The sequence below is a fragment of the Tachypleus tridentatus genome, chromosome 4, assembly GCF_004210375.1.
Source record: "Tachypleus tridentatus isolate NWPU-2018 chromosome 4, ASM421037v1, whole genome shotgun sequence".
NCBI lineage: Eukaryota > Metazoa > Arthropoda > Merostomata > Xiphosura > Limulidae > Tachypleus > Tachypleus tridentatus.
Genome location: NC_134828.1, coordinates 9719372 through 9741844, shown reverse-complemented (window position 1 = coordinate 9741844; position 22473 = coordinate 9719372). Strand labels below are relative to the sequence as shown.

Here is a 22473-nt window from a genome sequence, read left to right as displayed (position 1 = left end):
TGAAAAGTTGTGTGTTCAGTTCTATAACATACCTTTATGAAAAGTTGTGTACTGTTCAGTTCTATAACATACCTTTATGAAAAGTTGTGTACTGTTCAGTTCTATAACATACCTTTATGAAAAGTTGTGTTCTGTTCAGTTCTATAACATACCTTTATGAAAAGTTGTGTACAGTTCAGTTCTATAACATACCTTTATGAAAAGTTGTGTACTGTTCAGTTCTATAACATACCTTTATGAAAAGTTGTTCAGTGTACTGTTCAGTTCTATAACATACCTTTATGAAAAGTTGTGTACAGTTCAGTTCTATAACATACCTTTATGAAAAGTTGTTGTTCAGTTGTTCAGTTCTATAACATACCTTTATGAAAAGTTGTGTACTGTTCAGTTCTATAACATACCTTTATGAAAAGTTGTGTACTGTTCAGTTCTATAACATACCTTTATGAAAAGTTGTGTACAGTTCAGTTCTATAACATACCTTTATGAAAAGTTGTGTACTGTTCAGTTCTATAACATACCTTTATGAAAAGTTGTGTACAGTTCAGTTCTATAACATACCTTTATGAAAAGTTGTGTACAGTTCAGTTCTATAACATACCTTTATGAAAAGTTGTGTACAGTTCAGTTCTATAACATACCTTTATGAAAAGTTGTGTACTGTTCAGTTCTATAACATAACATACCTTTATGAAAAGTTGTGTACAGTTCAGTTCTATAACATACCTTTATGAAAAGTTGTGTACAGTTCAGTTCTATAACATACCTTTATGAAAAGTTGACTGTTCAGTTCTATAACATACCTTTATGAAAAGTTGTGTACAGTTCAGTTCTATAACATACCTTTATGAAAAGTTGTGTACAGTTCAGTTCTATAACATACCTTTATGAAAAGTTGTGTACAGTTCAGTTCTATAACATACCAGTTCAGTTCTATAACATACCTTTATGAAAAGTTGTGTACTGTTCAGTTCTATAACATACCTTTATGAAAAGTTGTGTACTGTTCAGTTCTATAACATACCTTTATGAAAAGTTGTGTACTGTTCAGTTCTATAACATACCTTTATGAAAAGTTGTACAGTTCAGTTCTATAACATACCTTTATGAAAAGTTGTGTACTGTTCAGTTCTATAACATACCTTTATGAAAAGTTGTGTACTGTTCAGTTCTATAACATACCTTTATGAAAAGTTGTGTACAGTTCAGTTCTATAACATACCTTTATGAAAAGTTGTGTACTGTTCAGTTCTATAACATACCTTTATGAAAAGTTGTGTACTGTTCAGTTCTATAACAACCTTTATGAAAAGTTGTGTACTGTTCAGTTCTATAACATACCTTTATGAAAAGTTGTGTAGTTGTTACAGTTCAGTTCTATAACATACCTTTATGAAAAGTTGTGTTCTATAACATACCTTTATGAAAAGTTGTGTGTTCAGTTCTATAACATACCTTTATGAAAAGTTGTTGTAACATACCTTTATGAAAAGTTGTGTACAGTTCAGTTCTATAACATACCTTTATGAAAAGTTGTGTACAGTTCAGTTCTATAACATACCTTTATGAAAAGTTGTGTACAGTTCAGTTCTATAACATACCTTTATGAAAAGTTGTGTACAGTTCAGTTCTATAACATACCTTTATGAAAAGTGTGTTGTACTGTTCAGTTCTATAACATACCTTTATGAAAAGTTGTGTACTGTTCAGTTCTATAACATACCTTTATGAAAAGTTGTGTACAGTTCAGTTCTATAACATACCTTTATGAAAAGTTGTGTACTGTTCAGTTCTATAACATACCTTTATGAAAAGTTGTGTACTGTTCAGTTCTATAACATACCTTTATGAAAAGTTGTGTACTGTTCAGTTCTATAACATACCTTTATGAAAAGTTGTGTATGTTCAGTTCTATAACATACCTTTATGAAAAGTTGTGTACAGTTCAGTTCTATAACATACCTTTATGAAAAGTTGTGTACTGTTCAGTTCTATAACATACCTTTATGAAAAGTTGTGTACTGTTCAGTTCTATAACATACCTTTATGAAAAGTTGTGTACTGTTCAGTTCTATAACATACCTTTATGAAAAGTTGTGTACTGTTCAGTTCTATAACATACCTTTATGAAAAGTTGTGTCAGTTCTATAACATACCTTTATGAAAAGTTGTGTACTGTTCAGTTCTATAACATACCTTTATGAAAAGTTCAGTTCTATAACATACCTTTATGTACTGTTCAGTTCTATAACATACCTTTATGAAAAGTTGTGTACAGTTCAGTTCTATAACATACCTTTATGAAAAGTTGTGTACAGTTCAGTTCAGTTCTATAACATACCTTTATGAAAAGTTGTGTACAGTTCAGTTCTATAACATACCTTTATGAAAAGTTGTGTACTGTTCAGTTCTATAACATACCTTTATGAAAAGTTGTGTACAGTTCAGTTCTATAACATACCTTTATGAAAAGTTGTGTACAGTTCAGTTCTATAACATACCTTTATGAAAAGTTGTGTACAGTTCAGTTCTATAACATACCTTTATGAAAAGTATGTGTAAGTTGTGTACAGTTCAGTTCTATAACATACCTTTATGAAAAGTTGTGTACTGTTCAGTTCTATAACATACCTTTATGAAAAGTTGTGTACAGTTCAGTTCTATAACATACCTTTATGAAAAGTTGTGTACAGTTCAGTTCTATAACATACCTTTATGAAAAGTTGTGTACTGTTCAGTTCTATAACATACCTTTATGAAAAGTTGTGTACAGTAACATACCTTTATGAAAAGTTGTGTACAGTTCAGTTCTATAACATACCTTTATGAAAAGTTGTGTACAGTTCAGTTCTATAACATACCTTTATGAAAAGTTTGTGTACTTTATGAAAAGTTGTTCAGTTCTATAACATACCTTTATGAAAAGTTCTATAACATACCTTTATGTGTACAGTTCAGTTCTATAACATACCTTTATGAAAAGTTGTGTACTGTTCAGTTCTATAACATACCTTTATGAAAAGTTGTGTACTGTTCAGTTCTATAACATACCTTTATGAAAAGTTGTGTACTGTTCAGTTCTATAACATACCTTTATGAAAAGTTGTGTACAGTTCAGTTCTATAACATACCTTTATGAAAAGTTGTGTACTGTTCAGTTCTATAACATACCTTTATGAAAAGTTGTGTACAGTTCAGTTCTATAACATACCTTTATGAAAAGTTGTGTACTTCAGAAATTTATTTAAAGCTTTTCTTTGTTAAGTCATCAACAATTTGTTTAGATATTCTTGGTACAGAATCTCATGTAGCATTGTATACCTTATACAGGTTGTGTTAAATGTTGTTTTTTTTATTGTTTTGATCTTTATATTTAAAAAAAAAACCAAAAACACTTTGTTAGAAAGAAGCTTAAAGATAGCTTGAGAGGTTACTTAGTGTGATTGGAAACTAAAGGTTAAGTGAAGCTTTTCCTTACTGTTTTACCCCTTCCCCATTGGTACCCTCTAAAATGCTTTTCTGTGCAAGTCACTGAGTTACATTCAAAATGTAATTAAAATACCTTTACTTTTAATGTATGTTATTAACATTATAATACATATTGAAAAATCTCTATTTCCACACTTCCTGCTAGTCCTGTGTTTGTATGTCTAGACAGTTATGTTGACTGGTCCTATTAACATGTGAATTTCATAGTCCTTTGGTTGAACGGAGCACACAAACAAGTAATACAGTTTTGTCAACCCCTAGTGAGTGCCACACCTACCTTCTATGCTATTGATTGAGCTTTATTACAAACATGTATATAGTCATTACGAAACACTCGTTTTTGTGTACACAATCCTTATTGTCTTTAACAAAATGTTACCAGTATTTTTGTGTGAATACATCATGAAACTTCAGTTATAGTATATATTGTTGTACAAGAACTTTATATACAACCTCTGGAAACTGCAAGTAGCCATTTCAGAAGGGTTGATGGAGGGTCAGGAGGGTTTTTAAGGTTATTTAAGAGATCACTTTGACTTAATGTGATTGGAAACTAAATTAAAGTGGTTATTTATTGTGTTGTAACAAATGTTTTTCGATACATGTTGTCTAGTGAGCACACTGTTGTATAGTATCTTCATATTTATTGTGTAGAAACAAATGTTTTTCAATACATGTTGTCTAGTGAGCACACTGTTGTATAGTACCTACATATTTATTGTGTAGTAACAAATGTTTTTCAATACATGTTGTCTAGTGAGCACACTGTTGTATAGTACCTTCATATTTATTGTGTAGTAACAAATATTTTTCAATACATGTTGTCTAGTGAGCACACTGTTGTATAGTACCTTCATATTTATTGTGTAGTAACAAATGTTTTTCAATACATGTTGTCTAGTGAGCACACTGTTGTATAGTTCCTTCATATTTATTGAAAATGTAGAAAACAACTCTCAGTTATTTATCATAAGCTTAGCAAACACAAATACAGTTACATTTTATGGTAAAACTTTGCACTGATTATGCAAGTTTTGGAGTGATACAATAGGTAAAGAAGTGAAAAGCATAGAAATAATCTCTCAATCTATTTTTTGTGTATGTTTTGGTGAAGCCAGTTGAAACTCGTATGTATATGTATACAATGATTTGTTTGTATAGATACACAAGTTGTTCCACAAATATTTCTAGAAATATTGAGTTTCATGCAAGCAGTTCTGTTAAGGGGTACTTTTGGTGAAGCCCACTTAAGGACTGAGCATGTAAACTGATATCTTGAAAACATATATTAATACTTGTAACTTTTTTCTTATTGTGTGATTCCTTCTGGTTGAAACCTACCTAAAGATTTGTAAGTTTGGGGTAATGATTAACCCAGGTATAATTTAGTACTTTACTCATTTGTTGTTTCTCTTGGGTTTCTACACTTTCCTTATAATTAATTAGTGAAATCTACTAAGTTTCTTATCCTAATAAGAATATTTAATTAAGTTGAATAATATTATACACTAGTTAAGTATCAGTTATTGATGTAAACATGTAACAGTGCTTTAACAGAGTTATTACTAAGTTCACATAAATTTTTAATGACAAGAAACTCACTTGAAGTAAAAATGTATTCTCAAAATTGCTGGTATGGATATTAGAACTTTAAATAAAATAAAGTACAGAACAACGTTTTAACCTTCTTAGGTCATCTTATTTTGTTGTATAAAATAGCTTATAAAAATGGTTTCAATCATTGCTGTGGTTTTTATCACAGTCACCACAAAAAGCTCTTGAATGAATGAAACATGTTATCAGCAATGGATATGACAAATATATTGTGATTGGAATACTACTGTTATACACTTTAAATTTTTGAAATCCCAAAAATGGTAGATAACAAATGTTTAAAGTGTAATACTAAGGTTTTGTGACAAGTGTAATTTTCTTGTGACAAGTGTAATTTAATATTTTTTTCCCTTCTAGTCTGAAATAATGAAATTGAAGGACTACATATACAACAATATCACTGGTCGGATAGTGGTTCTTGCATCTAAACAGAGAACACTAGAAATCACTCAGGAACAGCTGCGACAACATCAATTGGATCAAAATGTCATACAACACATTGTAAAGATTTCAGTAAGTACAATAATAAATCTGGTTTTAATGCTTTATAAAAACAGTTTTTTTATTTTACAGTCTGTTGCATAAACCCACAGCTGTTTTAAGAATAGTACAGAAAGTTATTTGGACTGTTAGAAATGTAGCTCAAAAACAACTCAATCTTGGTTAAGTCAAACTAGCTCATTCCTTAAGCCTAATGTTACTAAAAGATATGAACCCTTGATATACATTAATCACACAAGTGCATTCATTCATGAAAGATAATGAAAGTCATACAAGCCACATATTACACTTCCTTCAGTTCTGATGCAAGATGAGGTATGGTCAAATTTGTGTACTGTATTGGAAGTAAATATGGACACAGTGGATAAAATTGTTATAAAATGCAGATACAGAATGAACCCTCACTTTTAATTTGAAAACTAGATGCATCAGAATAGAGTCAAGCATTGATATTTTACACTAGTTTTACTGAATAACAGTCAAGAACAGTCTCCATAGAAACTAGTGCAGTAGTGTAACGTTTACCATAGAAACTAGTGCAGTAGTGTAACGTTTACCATAGAAACTAGTGCAGTAGTGTAACGTTTACCATAGAAACTAGTGCAGTAGTGTAATGTTTACCATAGAAACTAGTGCAGTAGTGTAACGTTTACCATAGAAACTAGTGCAGTAGTGTAACGTTTACCATAGAAACTAGTGCAGTAGTGTAACGTTTACCATAGAAACTAGTGCAGTAGTGTAACGCGTTTACCATAGAAACCAGTGCAGTAGTGTAACGTTTACCACAGAACTAGTGCAGTAGTGTAATGTTTACCATAGAAACCAGTGCAGTAGTGTAACGTTTACCATAGAAACAGTGCAGCAGTGTAACGTTTACCATAGAAACCAGTGCAGTAGTGTAGCGTTTACCATAGAAACCAGTGCAGTAGTGTAACGCCACCATAGAACTAGTGCAGTAGTGTAACGTTTACCATAGAAACTAGTGCAGTAGTGTAACGTTTACCATAGAACTAGTGCAGTAGTGTAACGTTTACCATAGAAACTAGTGCAGTAGTGTAACGTTTACCATAGAAACTAGTGCAGTAGTGTAACATTTACCATAGAAACCAGTGCAGTAGTGTAACGCGTTTACCATAGAAACTAGTGCAGAAAGTGTAACGTTTACCATAGAAACCAGTGCAGTAGTGTAGCGTTTACCATAGAAACCAGTGCAGTAGTGTAACGTTTACCACAGAAACCAGTGCAGTAGTGTAACGCGTTTACCATAGAAACCAGTGCAGTAGTGTAACGTTTACCATAGAAACCAGTGCAGTAGTGTAATGTTTACCATAGAACTAGTGCAGTAGTGTAATCGTTTACCATAGAAACCAGTGCAGTAGTGTAACGTTTACCATAGAACTAGTGCAGTAGTGTAACGTTTACCATAGAAACCAGTGCAGTAGTGTAACGTTTCACCATAGAAACCAGTGCAGTAGTGTAACGTTTACCATAGAAACCAGTGCAGTAGTGTAACGTTTACCATAGAAACTAGTGCAGTAGTGTAATGTTTACCATAGAAACCAGTGCAGTAGTGTAACGCTTTACCATAGAAACTAGTGCAGTAGTGTAACGCCACCATAGAACTAGTGCAGTAGTGTAACGTTCACCATAGAAACCAGTGCAGTGGTGTAACGTTTACCATAGAACCAGTGCAGCAGTGTAATCCGCCACCATAGAAACCAGTGCAGTAGTGTAACGTTTACCATAGAAACCAGTGCAGTAGTGTAACATTTACCATAGAAACCAGTGCAGTAGTGTAACGTTTACCATAGAAACTAGTGCAGTAGTGTAACGTTTACCATAGAAACTAGTGCAGTAGTGTAACGTTTACCATAGAACTAGTGCAGTAGTGTAACGTTTACCATAGAAACTAGTGCAGTAGTGTAACGTTTACCATAGAACTAGTGCAGTAGTGTAACGTTTACCATAGAAACTAGTGCAGTAGTGTAATGTTTACCATAGAAACTAGTGCAGTAGTGTAACGTTTACCATAGAACTAGTGCAGTAGTGTAATGTTTACCATAGAAACTAGTGCAGTAGTGTAATGTTTACCATAGAAACTAGTGCAGTAGTGTAACGTTTACCATAGAACTAGTGCAATGCAGCTGGAAATTTTAGTTTTAGAAGTTCAATGTTGATACGAGTTTTATGATTTTTGTTAACAAGATTGATACACACAATTTTCTCTCTTAACACAAATATATTTTAATATACAGTTTATAATAACGGTTACTACAAATAATGATTTATATTCAAAACCTTTAAAACAATGCCGAGTCTTATACTTGGTCTGGAACTGAATATTTTATTGAAGGTTCACAATGAGTGAATTAATTCTGAGTTGATATTATTACACTTTGCTTAATAGCTAGCCTCATGCCGTTTACAAGCTGACTTTTCTCTGATGCAGATATCCTATAATACCTAAAGTTAGTTCATTGAAGATAAATGGTTTGTAATGTTTGAAATCCATAAATATTCCTGGTAAAATATCTGTAATTTTCCAATTAATAAGCATTCATCAATGTTATAGCTTCTGAGGTTTATAATATACTAACTGTAGAAAACCAACAATATAAACTGTCTCCCTGCATTGTGTTGGTTACCTTTTTTTCATAAGCTTTAAGATGAGGTTCTAGAAAGTTCAGATGGCAACAATATTTGAAGACATGCTAGTGCTTTCATTAAACATGTATTGTTGATTCTTACACTCTAGAATCTTCTACAAGTTTAGAGAACAGGTGGGACTTTAGCAATACACATTTAACAATACAAGTTACATGCTTATCTGAATATATATTTAACTAAAATAAACATTGTAATTAAATACATAATAGTAAATCCATTACAGCATTAACAGTCACCATAAAACTAGAGCAGTGCAGCAACAGTCACTGTAGAACTAGAGCAGTGCAGCAACAGTCACTGTAGAACTAGAGCAGTGCAGCAACAGTCACTGTAGAACTAGAGCAGGGCAGCAACAGTCACTGTAGAACTAGAGCAGGGCAGCAACAGTCACTGTAGAACTAGAGCAGTGCAGCAACAATCACTGTAGAACTAGAGCAGTGCAGCAACAGTCACTGTAGAACTAGAGCAGTGCAGCAACAGTCACTGTAGAACTAGAGCAGTGCAGCAACAGTCACTGTAGAACTAGAGCAGTGCAGCAACAGTCACTGTAGAACTAGAGCAGTGCAGCAACAGTCACCATAAAACTAGAGCAGTGCAGCAACAGTCACCGTAATAATTGAAGAGATTTGTGAAAAATTTCCAGGTGTGTTTGTGTTTGAAGTAAATTTTAATTCTTTTTAATTATTAAAATTGTTTCCGTTTCTTCACATGAACATTAGAAATTTATTAATGTTAATGTAGTAATAATTACTTCAGTCAGTCCTTTAAGGGATTGTTCTATAATAAATGTCTATTTTGTTCTTATTTGTGTGTGTTTTAAATGTATTAAAATCCATTCATAATTTGAGTTTTCTTATACTGATGGCAGTATAAAGCTATACACGTAACATCTTTTTGTACAACTGTCTGTGAGTATTATAAGTAAAAAAGTGAAAATTATTACTGTGTTTGTGTAGGTTGATCAAGCTGTTGGTGACATGTTTAATAACACCCTGTCTTTTGGAGCTTCAGACAATGTCAGTGTTACATTTCCTGAATTGTTGAAGCAAGCCCATGATATGGTTCAAATGTACTTAGAACTGATTCAGCAGGTAGTATATTTTACTGCCCTCTATTAAAATTACTAATTTTTCATGTTTTGCTTATAATAATTTTATTAACTTTGCTTCAATTGAGTCTTTAATAGATTTATTTTGAAATTTTCATGTAAACGTTCTTCTCTGTTGTCCTTTATATGAGTGTAAGTTTTCATCCTGTTGTTTATGACCATGCAGCAATGTTCATTTTTCGTGTTGTTCTCTGATATTAAGCTTTCTCTGATCTGTGTTCAGTTTCTGGTGAAGCTTGTAAGTAATGCGGTTGACAGTTTAATCAGTTTTCAAATATTTATGTTAAGGTTTCTCAACTCTTGATATTTTTATTCTATACAAATGATCTGGTATGAATAACACAGATGTTTATAGTAAAGTCACTTAAGTTGCTGACAAGGTACATTATCTAGAATGTTGTGTCCTAACCTTAAAAGATATGAAAAGATAGACATAGATCTAGAATAGCTCTTTAGATAGTTTTGATATATGGCTTGAAAGTTTTAAAATTCAAATTGTCCCTCAGTTAAGTTTCATTCTCTGTAGCTAATTTTTGTAAAGAATTCACGTGTTTCAAAACTTTAAATATGTAGTTCACACGGCTAGAAATAAATTATTGATATACTTTTGGTATTTTTTCTTCCTCAAATTTTCATAATTATGTTTCAAAAGTACTGTAACTTTTGTGATTTTCTTTATATCTACTTTTCCCTGTTTTACTTTTAATAAAAGCATTTTGGGTAGGTCTTAAATATTGGTATAATGTTTTGTCATAATTGGCTCAAACGTTTCAGTCTATGTCTGAATAGTTCACTTAAATTGAATGGCTGTTATATTTTTATTTCCATGTAACGTACGATGGCTGGATGGACATTTTAATTATTTCTGTCCTATCCTTCACTCTAATTCTTTCAGTATAAGATAGACAGTCACGTATGCACTGAATGTTGTTGTTTCTTATCTGTGACCTTCACTGCAATCCTTTCAGCATAGGATAGACAGTCATGTACGTACTGAATGTTGTTGTTTCTTATCTGTGACCTTCACTGCAATCCTTTCAGCATAGGATAGACAGTCATGTATGCACTGAATGTTGTTGTTTCTTATCTGTGACCTTCACTGCAATCCTTTCAGCATAGGATAGACAGTCATGTATGCACTGAATGTTGTTGTTTCTTATCTGTGACCTTCACTGCAATCCTTTCAGCATAGGATAGACAGTCATGTACGTACTGAATGTTGTTGTTTCTTATCTGTGACCTTCACTGAAATCCTTTCAGCATAAGATAGACAGTCATGTATGCACTGAATGTTGTTTCTTATCTGTGACCTTCACTGCAATCCTTTCAGCATAGGATAGACAGTCATGTACGTACTGAATGTTGTTGTTTCTTATCTGTGACCTTCACTGCAATCCTTTCAGCATAAGATAGACAGTCATGTGCATGTACTGAATGTTGTTGTTTCTTATCTGTGACCTTCACTGCAATCCTTTCAGCATAGGATAGACAGTCATGTACGTGCACTGAATGTTGTTGTTTCTTATCTGTGACCTTCACTGCAATCCTTTCAGCATAGGATAGACAGTCATGTATGCACTGAATGTTGTTGTTTCTTATCTGTGACCTTCACTGCAATCCTTTCAGCGTAAGATAGACAGTCATGTATGCACTGAATGTTGTTGTTTCTTATCTGTGACCTACATCAATTAACAGGACATGTAATTCTTTTAAACAAACACTTGATTATGGGAATGTTGTGAGCTTAGGTGTATAAATGGATGGTACAAATGATTCTATACTTGTATGGTTAGTTTTAAATTCTATACTTGTATGGTTAGTTTTAAATGTAATTCAAGCAATGGTTTGATGTGAGAAAGATTTTATTGTGAAATTAGTTATTTTATATGGTAAGGAAATAAATGCTTGTAGTATTTTTTAAGAACTATTAGTTCTCTGATTTTTGTTTTGTGTAGTTGAAAGGCCCTATGGACAGCCAGCAGTTGACCCAATACAGCAATGCCACAGATACTGTGGGACACCTACTTAATTTAACCTTAAACAGCTTGCTAAGGGATTACAAAGAAGAGCTGAAGGTATTAGCATATGAAAGTGCTTAATCTGAAAGTACATGTTAAATTAAACAAACTTAGAGATTTGATAGAATGTTTAATAAAACAAACACAAAATTACACTTGTATAACACACAAAGTCTATGAAATTGTGTATTATGATATTTTCATTGTGTCTGCACCCAAGAAATTTGTCATTGACAGATTTAAGTGATAACAATACTGGTTATGTTAAGAATATTTGTGAATATTCAGTAGCAACATTATTTGTATATACAATGAAAAACTTAAAATCTTTGCAATGTGAGCTCATAACGTTGTTGTTTAACTTAAAGGAGTTTTACTGTGTATAAATTCAGTTCAGAACTGTATGTGTGCAACAGTGACTTGAATGTTTTATCTATGCAACAAAATGACCTGAATATTTTTTTCTAATAGATACTACAAGACAATTGCAACCATCTGTTAACCCAGTATTCTCAGTTACAAACAGCTCAGGCAGCTACAGATCATAAAGCTGATACAGCTCTTCTGAAGCTTCACTATTTAGAGAGCCTGCAACGTAAGTTGATATGTTTTACTTTTGTTGTCCTGTATGCTATCAAGTGTTTATTCGGTTTGAAGAAAATGTATAATTTACTTTAAACTGTTGAACATGACATGTAATTACAAAAAAAAGTTCGACCATTTCCAGATGGGATACGTGTGAAAGGTCACGCCATCCCGTTTGTTGACCTGCATTCAAAATTTTATTGAACTACTTTTTCGTGAATTTGTCATTATGTTTGGTATACAAGTCTGCAGTTTGGTACAAATTGGGAACTCAAATTACTTATACTGACAAACTAGAATATAAAATAAGAATATCCTATCTTTTATATTTTCTGAGCTATCACTGTATTTAGTGAATCAAACACAGTGGCTCTAACATTTTGTCAGCTATTTTGAAATATAAGTGTTCTCTTTTTTTCAAGACAAACCTTTGCGCTGACAAGTTGATCCTTAACCTGTTTACATTTCATATTTTTTAGATGCAAATATAGCTTAGGTATTAAATGTGATACATTATTATTGATCGATTATAGTAATTTATGAATTTTTGGTGACTTTAAATGTATATATGAAACTTGAAAAAATATTTGGTGTGAAATTTAAAAAGGCTTAGCATCCTATGGCAAATGAGTACAAAGGTCCTTGTTACTAGAAGATATAATTGTTTACTATATTTATTTCTTTATTGTTGTATATTTTTAGAAAAATAAGTTTAAGAAATTATTTGTAAATAGTAATAATTTATATATAATTTATAATAATTGAAATGTAACTGCATTTTACTAAATACTAGTTCACTAAAGCATAACCAAGACAGGTCACTTTGTAAAGGTTAAAGGTCAGTTTTATGCCATTAGATACAGTAACGTGAGTGCACATGTGTCGCATCAGTGCAATTTTGTGATGTTAGCCAAGCATGGCTGGAAAAATAATATAAGTGATAAATATATAATGTTATGATATTTAAGCCATTTAGAGTAAACATCTGCGCTTTTGTGTTATAATCTGTAGTCATTGTAGAACAAAAAACAGCATAATTTATATTTATTTCTTAATTTATTATGACTGTTATGAGGTTGCTAAAATTGTCAGACACTTGTACAGTTAGGCTAGAGAAAATAACATACAAAATATAAAGTTTTACTATAAACAAACATTTGAAATGTATTCAGGAATTTTTTCGAGATTACACAAATAATATCTAAGATTTTTGGGATAAAAAATAGTTTTTAATCTTAACATGAAAAAGCACTTCATACTCAATCTTGTAGTGAAACAGACTCGATATTTTCACAAACACATCCTAAGGAAAAAATATTTCATTAAAAAATCTAATTTTTTGTCTACAAAAGACTTGTAATATTTACTAAAACTATCAAATTTTGTGAAGGTACACATACTGTATCAAAGGCTACATAATAAATGCATAACTTGTATGTTATACGAAGCTCACCGTGAAAGGGTTAATATGACATTTTTATTGATCAACTATGAACTTAAGTAACTGAAATTATATAAATTATATATAATTAAATTGACTCATGCATATAGTTAGATTTGATATTGTAGATTAACATTCAATAATATTTTGCTAATGCTGTGTGTGTTCAAATATGTTGTTTTAATGACATTGCAATTTGCTTTTGTTGATCATACCCTTTGCTAGTCTGAACCTTCCATTAGTTCCAATTATACAATTATTACCTACAAATTACTGAAGGTATAATTTCACATTCTTCTGGTTAAAGAAAACTTTTGTGTTGAATGTTACAAGTGCTAAAACCTCTTTAACCAGTACAAATAACTTAAAAAACAGTAAGCTTTCCATTAATCTGGTTGTGATTGAAGTTATGCACCAACATATGATTATTTAAATTCCATTTTTCTTACTGCAGGTAGGAAGTTAAACTACAACTTACAGTGGAAAAATTTTTTAAAAAGTTGTATTTGGACATAATTTTGGTTCATTGTGGATCAATTTACATGTAAAAAAGTTACCAGTAAAATCTTCAACAGTCACTTTGCACATCAGATAATGAATAAGCAAGCTCTTTAAAAATTCACAAAGCGAAGTCCAAGGTGAATGTTGATAAAGTTGCTAGTAAATTGATTTCACTGTTGCAAAATGTTGTCATTTGTTGAGAGCAGTTTTGTAATGGACTGTAAAAATAAGTATTTTCTTAAAATTAATTATTATTAGTTGTGATTTCTTTAATATAAAATAGTTTTTATGCAGAAAAAATTTGTAGGCTTCTACTTAAGATTATTTGCATTGCTCAAGAATGATTCGTAACATCAGCAAGTAGCTTGCTGCTCTTTGTGAACATTTATTACTGTCAGCTGAAGATTCTCTTTTTCTCCTGCTGTGAAGAAGTGACTATAGCCCTGCATTAACTGTAAAAAGATGTATCTGGTCAGAAATATTCTCTTACTGGGTATCACCATAAAGGCTGCTCTACTAGGAGTAGATGTCTCATTCTACACAGGTTGTGTGATTTGCACCAGGAGAAATCTTAAGAAGGAAATTCATATATCTTCTGTAAAGTATTAGGTTGTCCAGAAATAAATGTCGTTTCTGAACTTCAAAGTTTGGAAAAGTATAAACTAGTGCTGTAAAACTTGCTTTAATCAAAGTAAGCACCATTTGCTTCAACACATTTTTGACAACATGTAACGATGCCGTTTATGTCACTGGTATAGAAATCAGTTTCTGTGGTCAGTGAACTTCCTGAAAGCTTCTTCTGCAGCTGCCTGGTTTTGAAAGCATTTATTGTTTAAAAAGTTGTCAAAGTGCTTGAAAAAATGAAAATCTGTAGGGAAAGGTCTGGGGAATAAGATGGATAAGGCAGAACCTTGATTCCCAATTTGTTAAATTTTTGGAGCATCATCCTTGACAGGTCTCATTCACTAATTTTGTTGATCTTAAGTCAGGCCATGTAGAATCTACTTATCCAACTTTTTGTCTTTCCAATTATATGTAGGTGGTTGACAATGTTTGATTTGTTTGTGCCTAGCTTTCCTGCAGGCTCGCATACTGTTGTGTGAGGATTTGTCTCAACTGTTTCCCTTAATGCGTTTTCATCTAACAACGTCTTTTTTTCCACGACCTTTGTGGTCTTCAAGACTTTCATCTCCATGTTGAAACCTGTTTGTTCAGTAACAGATCCATGGCCAAATACATGGTTGATGTTCTGTGTTGTTTTGGTAGCTTTTTATCCAAGTTTAAAGTTGTAGAGGAAATTCAGATGAAAGTCCTTCTTGTCTACGCTGCCTTGAGGATTGCAAAACTTACCCTGAGTAGAGTTGAAACGGCAGACAATTAAGACACCTTGTAAGTGACAAATGTTGGATTAAATTAACTGATGATAAGTTACTAAATATTCAGCTTCTAAATGTCATCATGAGGATTCAGACATTTATTTTTGGACAACCTGATATGAAACAATTAACACAGAGGAGTAGAATAAAAATCACTTGCAGTAAGATATAATTTTCAACATGTTTGAAATGGTGGGAAGTAAAATTCATACTTTTTCCTACATAAGAATCAGCTTAACACCTTAAGTTTTGTTACTGTTTGTGCAGACTCTTGTGTGGTGACTTGTGACAAACAAAATGGTGGGAAGTAAAATTCATACTTTTTCCTACATAAGAATCAGCTTAACACCTTAAGTTTGTTACTGTTTGTGCAAGTGTGGTGACTTGTGACAAACAAAATGGTGGGAAGTAAAATTCATACTTTTTTCTACATAAGAATCAGCTTAACACCTTAAGTTCTGTTACTGTTTGTGCAGACTCTTGTGTGGTGACTTGTGACAAACAAAATGGTGGGAAGTAAAATTCATACTTTTTCCTACATAAGAATCAGCTTAACACCTTAAGTTCTGTTACTGTTTGTGCAGACTCTTGTGTGGTAACTTGTGACAAACAAAATTTGATCAGAAATGCCCTTGCTGGCTATGAATGATGTCTGTTGTTAAACATTTCTTTGTCAAATTTATTAGGCCTAATTAGACACCACAGCATATTGCTAAACACAAGTGTGGACTGAAAATGTTTATAAATCTTGAAAATTTGTAGTTTAATGTATTTATTTTATTTTTTTATAAAAATTGTAGTAATTTTTTATGATTGATTGTGTCTTCATTTACCATAGAATTTTCAGAGCAGGTGTGACTGTGCATTAATGACAAAGCTACATCAGTCTAGGTTTTAAAAATAACCTTCTTTTCTCTTGAACTTTTACAGAGAATAATCACGATTTGGTAGGAATTACAAGTAGCAGTATTATGACATCACTAAATCCTGAAGATGTTCAAGGTTCAAGAAAAACAGGTATTAACATTTATTTTCTACTTCTATTGCAGTCTTGGATAGACTGAGTTAAGTACTCCAGTAAATAGGCTTAGTGAGTGAGTGACTTTCTGGTTTCATTAACTCATTTCTTGCTTTCTAATATTTTAATTTCAGATTCACACAACAATTTTTTTACCTAATATTTGAATGTTATAAAAATTAATATTTTAAATAAGTTATCTTTATTTTTTTTTTTTACACAAGACAGTGAGGATCAGTGTTCAAAGTAACAATTAAGCCTAACACAAATATTTTTGGATACAGTAACTACACAGTTTTTTTTAACTTACAGTTGAATTACAGAAGTTACAGTGTTTGGTTACAGTGTCTTATGAGCTAGAAAAGTTTCAATGTTTATATTTGAAATACAAAAATTATAATGTTTACACTCGAACTATAAACACGTTTCTCAATGACTTCTAACCTTTTTTGTTTTCATTTAAACAAATGTTAAAGTTAACAAAATGTTAGTTACGTACAAAGATTTTTAGCAACGTAGTCTTTAAAAATTAAATTCCTAATATAGTATTATAAAATTCTCTGTTTACACAAATTTAAAGAATAACTTTAACCATAGAGAAAATACTAATTAATATAAAAACAAAAGTACATTTAACAAAAGGTTTGAGCTTGTAATTAAAAATTTTATATTATAATACATAAGCAACTTGTATAACAATCTTGAAGGTTATTGAGAGAGAACGAAAACAAGTTATTGTTTGGAATTTTTTCTCTTGTCTTTAGATGCTCATACCAAACCAACAGAAATGAGAACAGTCAAATGAGTATGTGCAGCTTTAGAAGGAAGCATCCATCCACCTAAATCATAAACTGTTCAATTTTTGTATCCCCCAAATTGCTTTCACAGATACCTTACGTTTCAATTTTATTATAATCATGTATGCATATTTTTAAACCCCACAGGAATTTATCTAATGTATTTGCTGAGAATTTTTTTCCTGTGTCAAATGTAGTTTTAAGTTTATATTAAATACAAGTATTGTGCTCAGCTGTGTCATAAAGTAAGAGTGAATGATGAGAAATTGTTTGTCAGTAGCAGTTGTGAAGTTTATATGGGTGCTGTATATGACAGATGAGGTTTTTTGTAATCCAAGTTTTTTTTATTTTCTTTTGGTAATGTATGATGCCAGAGCAACCTTGTAAAACGTTAAATGTGATAATCTAGTACGTGTTATTATAGGGGTATCTGCATTAAGTACTTGGTGTTGATTCTTACTGTGGAACATTCATTGTAACTAACGTACTACTGTTTACATCCAGCGCTTGAGACTTGATGTTCCACATGGTGCATGTTGGTTCTGTGGTAGAGCTCTTGGTTTCAAAGCTGTTAAGACGGGTTCCTGCCCATAGAATACCACAAAATAGTCTCAACACTTTAAGCTCTGTTGTATTATAAGAGTGACAGTAAATCTCTCTGCGTGGGTGGTTGAAGTGCTGCTAATTGGCTTCCTTTACCTCTGGCCTGCAGTTTCAAATTAGGAACAGTGGCAGACAGTCTTAGAAGCTTTAGCATAAATACAAATTCAAATACATTGATTTTTTTTAAGAAACATCTGCAACACTTTGTGAACAAATATGATTAAGAAACCTTCACCCATTCATTGAGAGACTGAGTTTTTCTTCGAAGGTGCTTCGTATCCATTACGTTATAATAAGTTTCTTACATGGTGCTCACCATGCATTTCATACTATAACTCGTACTTACATTTGAACATGACTTCCTAGATTTTAATATTTTCATTCAAGATTCCTTTGGTTTATCATATTTGAGAGATTTCATGTATTATTCTTTCTGTTTTAGTATTTTTGTTTGATTGATTGTTTATCAGAAGTGTACTTTTAGGAATTCCTTGTTTTTTTAGTATCTTTGATTGATTGTTCATCAGAAGTGCACTTGTGTACTTCAGGAATTCTTTGTGTTGAGAGCTGGCTTTGAGCTTCTAGATTTCATTATTTTTTGTTTCAACAAATTTGACCTATGCAAAGTTGCCTTACATGGACTACTTAAGCCTAAAGGTTGCTTATTGATACTGTAGATTAATGTGACAATTCATAAATATATATACACACACATGGTATTATGGATCCCATAATTTTGTGTTGAAAATATCTGCATAAATTTTTTTATTACAAAGTACCTTGCCACTCAAGCCAGTTTAGTGAAGATTTACCTTGGTTATATTGTCAGATATGAACACCAGTACATTGTGCTATCTTTACTTACCTTCACTAATAGTTACTTGAAAAACTGACAGGACACTGACCACATAAAAAATAATAATACAAATTAATTTTGCTTTTCTTTAATAAAGCTGTGTAATTTTTCTCTCTTGATTAATTTAGGTTATTTTAAAGACTGCAATTCATTAATTAGAGTGTGTTTGTCTTCTTGATGAGCTTAAATGTAAAGGCGTGATCTTAATGGAAGGGATGCATTTATGGGAGGGACATGCTATTTTCCGCATACTGATCTTTAAAACAAGGCTATCTAGTTAAGAAATTCAGTTATTCTCTTCACACACCTTGTACTTCAGTTCTCAATTCAAAGGACAGTCAAATTAAGAAGCCATATTGTTCTTTTATGGTTTTAAGACATTAGGCTTCAGGAAGAAGACAGGTTAAGATGTTTTGTGCATTGTTGATTGACTTAAAAAGAACCATTTTGCAGTACGAGGGAAGATTTATTATAAAGTTGTGTTATGTCCTTTTGAAAGTCTTCTATGTTGAAGATGAGAGAATTAGATCATTGGTATAAAACTTACCTCCACTAACGAAAAAACAGTGCAGGTTAAAAGTCATCTCGGTGACACCTTGTGTGAAGAAACTAGACAAATAAGAAAAATAATATTTGTGCAAGTCACTCTTTAACTACAATATGGAAAGTCTAGAAAATATCTTTAACTCTCTAGTTTGTGTTAAACTTCTTCTGTAAATGAACCTACTTAGAACAAAAACTTGTGATATTTTCTTGAGAAATTAATGTACTTTATGAATGAATGTTAAGATAACCAGATTGAAAGAGTGTATTAAGTTTCAAATGTTTGTTCTGTGTATAAAAAAAAAGCCAGAAATTTCTGGTGAAGTATATGTACATAAATGGGGTAGGATTTCTGCACTACATGATGCCAATGTTACACTTGTGTTAATTACAAACTTAGATTAAATATTACAATGCTTCTATGTTAAGCCTAAAATGATGCATCCTTACACCTGTATAAAATACAAATATTAAGTATTGCAACGCTTCTGTGTTAAGCCTAAAATGATGCATCCTCACACCTGTATATAATACAAATATTAAGTATTGCAGCGCTTCTGTGTTAAGCCTAAAATGATGCATCCTCACACCTGTATATAATACAAATATTAAGTATTGCAGCGCTTCTGTGTTAAGCCTAAAATGATGCATCCTCACACCTGTATATAATACAAATATTAAGTATTGCAATGCTTCTGTGTTAAGCCTAAAATGATCTATTCTTACACCTGTGTACAATACAAACAAATATTAAGTATTTTGCCACTTCTGTGTTAAGTCTAAAATGATGTATCCTCACACTTGTGTACAAGTTATTGAAGGTTGAGGTAACGTGAATTAGTTTAATATACATTGTTAGTCCTGTTAAAGGACTTTGAAATGTTTAATGAATTACATTGATTCACGATTAGGACGTTGTAATTGATTTGCACTCATAAAATTTATCCAATATTTCAAATTCGTAGATGCTGGTAATATAGTTTTTAAAAAATCCCTTTCTTTAAAACTTCCTCATGCTCTTACAGAATGACTGCTGTAAATAGCTCATCCGATAGCAGTAAAAATATTATTTTTCCTTTAAGTTCACACTTGATGTTTTTAGGTTTTATAGGAGAGTGACGTAACTGTTTTTTGTTGCTTATGGAGCTGGTAGTAGTTTTCATACAGTAGTCACTTTGGTACAAGTTGGCTCTATCATGGAACTCTAGATGTGAAAGTTTGTAAGCCTTGTGTGATATCTTACACTTTAAACTGTGGGTACTCCCAAAGTGCAGGTGTTAAGGTGCTGTTGACCGATTGACCATCCCTCTGGTCAGCAGTTCAAAATTAGGAATGGAACCAAATAAACTTTAATACCTTTGCCATAAATGCAATTGTCACTCATCTGGGAATGTTATTTGGGAAACTTACCCACTTGTAAGATGTTCAAAAACAGGACAAGTTATGTTATGTTGTGTTTCATCTTGCTGGTTTCTGAGTTTCTTTTCCAGAAAAGTTATGTCATGTTGTGTTACATCTTACTGGTTTTTTTTCCAAACAAGTTGTGTTGTGTTACATCTTACTGGTTTCTTTTCCAAACAAGTTGTGTTGTGTTACATCTTACTGGTTTCTTTTCCAAACCAGTTATGCCATGTTGTGGCACATCTTACTGGTTTTTAGGCTCTTTTTGGATACAAGTTACATCATGGTGGTTTCTAGATTTCTTTCATTGCAAGTGGCACCATATTGGTGTCAAAGTTTCTCTCAACACATGATAAGTTACATTGTACCACTCACTAGGTTCCTTTCAGAAACAAACCACATTGTTATGCTTTCAACACATGGTACTGGTTTCTTTCAACACATGATAAGTTACATTGCACTGGTTTATAGGTTTCTGAACACTAAAGACAGTACTTAACAACAACTGTAACCACTTCAATGTTTCCATTATAGTTTCAAGTGTTTCCACGTACAACGATAGCCTTACTCAAGAAATACAATCACTGTACATATTACTAGACAGATACCAAGATTATAATTAATTCTAAACTTTCTGTTTACTGTTACTATTAACCTAGTAAATATTTCATTTAAATAAAGTTTATAATTACTGGCAATACGTTTAATGTTTTATTTTGAGAGACAATTACAGTGTAATACTCCAATTAAATAAAATTCGTAGTTTATGTATTGTTGTGTTCATTTTTTTTCTTCGCATATACCTAAGACTAAATATTCCTAAAATGAAATAAATCAAGTGCTAAGTTTTGGTAGTGAACAAAGTGAAAACTATACCTGTAGGAAGGCGCGTGGGTTAGCAGTGCTCGTGTGGAAGATGTATTCCAAACACTGGTTAACAGAAATGAAACAGACTAACTTTGTGCTTCTAAACATGTTGTAAGGCAAAACAAAACTCGATAAATAATAAAACTGAAACGTGTATGACGTCAGTTATACATTTATGAAATACCTAATAAATCTGTTGATCTTATATTCATTAATTCGAATACGTAATATATATCAATAAATTACTGTTTCTAGATGCAGGAATTTCTTGTGTACTTACAATTAATTAAGATTACTTGTATCATCCGTGGTCTAGTATTTTAACATTGGTTTATATGCTAACTAAACCAGATATTCTATACAAACGTATAGCTTTACAAGGCCTAACGGAACTGTGTTTTTATTAAAACCACCAGTAATTTCACGAACGGAGCTGTGTTTTTATTAAAACTACCAGTAATTTCACAAGGCCAAACGGAACTGTGTTTTTATTAAAACCACCAGTAATTTCACGAACGGAGCTGTGTTTTTATTAAAACTACCAGTAATTTCACAAGGCCAAACGGAACTGTGTTTTTATTAAAACCACCAGTAATTTCACGAACGGAGCTGTGTTTTTATTAAAACTACCAGTAATTTCACAAGGCCAAAGAGAACTGTGTTTTTATTAAAATCACCAGTAATTTCACAAGGCCAAACGGAACTGTGTTTTTATTAAAACCACCAGTAATTTCACGAACGGAGCTGTGTTTTTATTAAAACTACCAGTAATTTCACAAGGCCAAACGGAACTGTGTTTTTATTAAAACCACCAGTAATTTCACGAACGGAGCTGTGTTTTTATTAAAACTACCACTAATTTCACAAGGCCAAACGGAACTGTGTTTTTATTAAAACCACCAGTAATTTCACGAACGGAGCTGTGTTTTTATTAAAACCACTAGTAATTTCACAAGGCCAAACGGAACTGTGTTTTTATTAAAACCACCAGCAATTTCACGAACGGAGCTGTGTTTTTATTAAAACCACCAGTAATTTCACGAACGGAGCTGTGTTTTTATTAAAACTACCAGTAATTTCACAAGGCC

General features: G+C 32.0%; 1 protein-coding gene across 3 annotated transcripts in view; it reads left to right on the top strand.

Moving 5' to 3' along the window:
* Positions 1-21285, top strand: part of LOC143248541 (uncharacterized) — a 76329-nt gene extending 55044 nt beyond the window's left edge. For all 3 annotated transcript variants that reach the window (XM_076496971.1, XM_076496972.1, XM_076496973.1), the window contains 6 exons: positions 5461-5616; positions 9228-9362; positions 11335-11454; positions 11869-11992; positions 16231-16317; positions 17083-21285. In XM_076496971.1, coding sequence (XP_076353086.1) covers positions 5461-5616; positions 9228-9362; positions 11335-11454; positions 11869-11992; positions 16231-16317; positions 17083-17123 — 663 coding nt within the window. In that variant the 3' untranslated portion in view covers positions 17124-21285. The remainder of the gene's footprint in view (positions 1-5460; positions 5617-9227; positions 9363-11334; positions 11455-11868; positions 11993-16230; positions 16318-17082) is intronic.
* The last annotated feature ends 1188 nt before the right edge of the window (positions 21286-22473 follow it).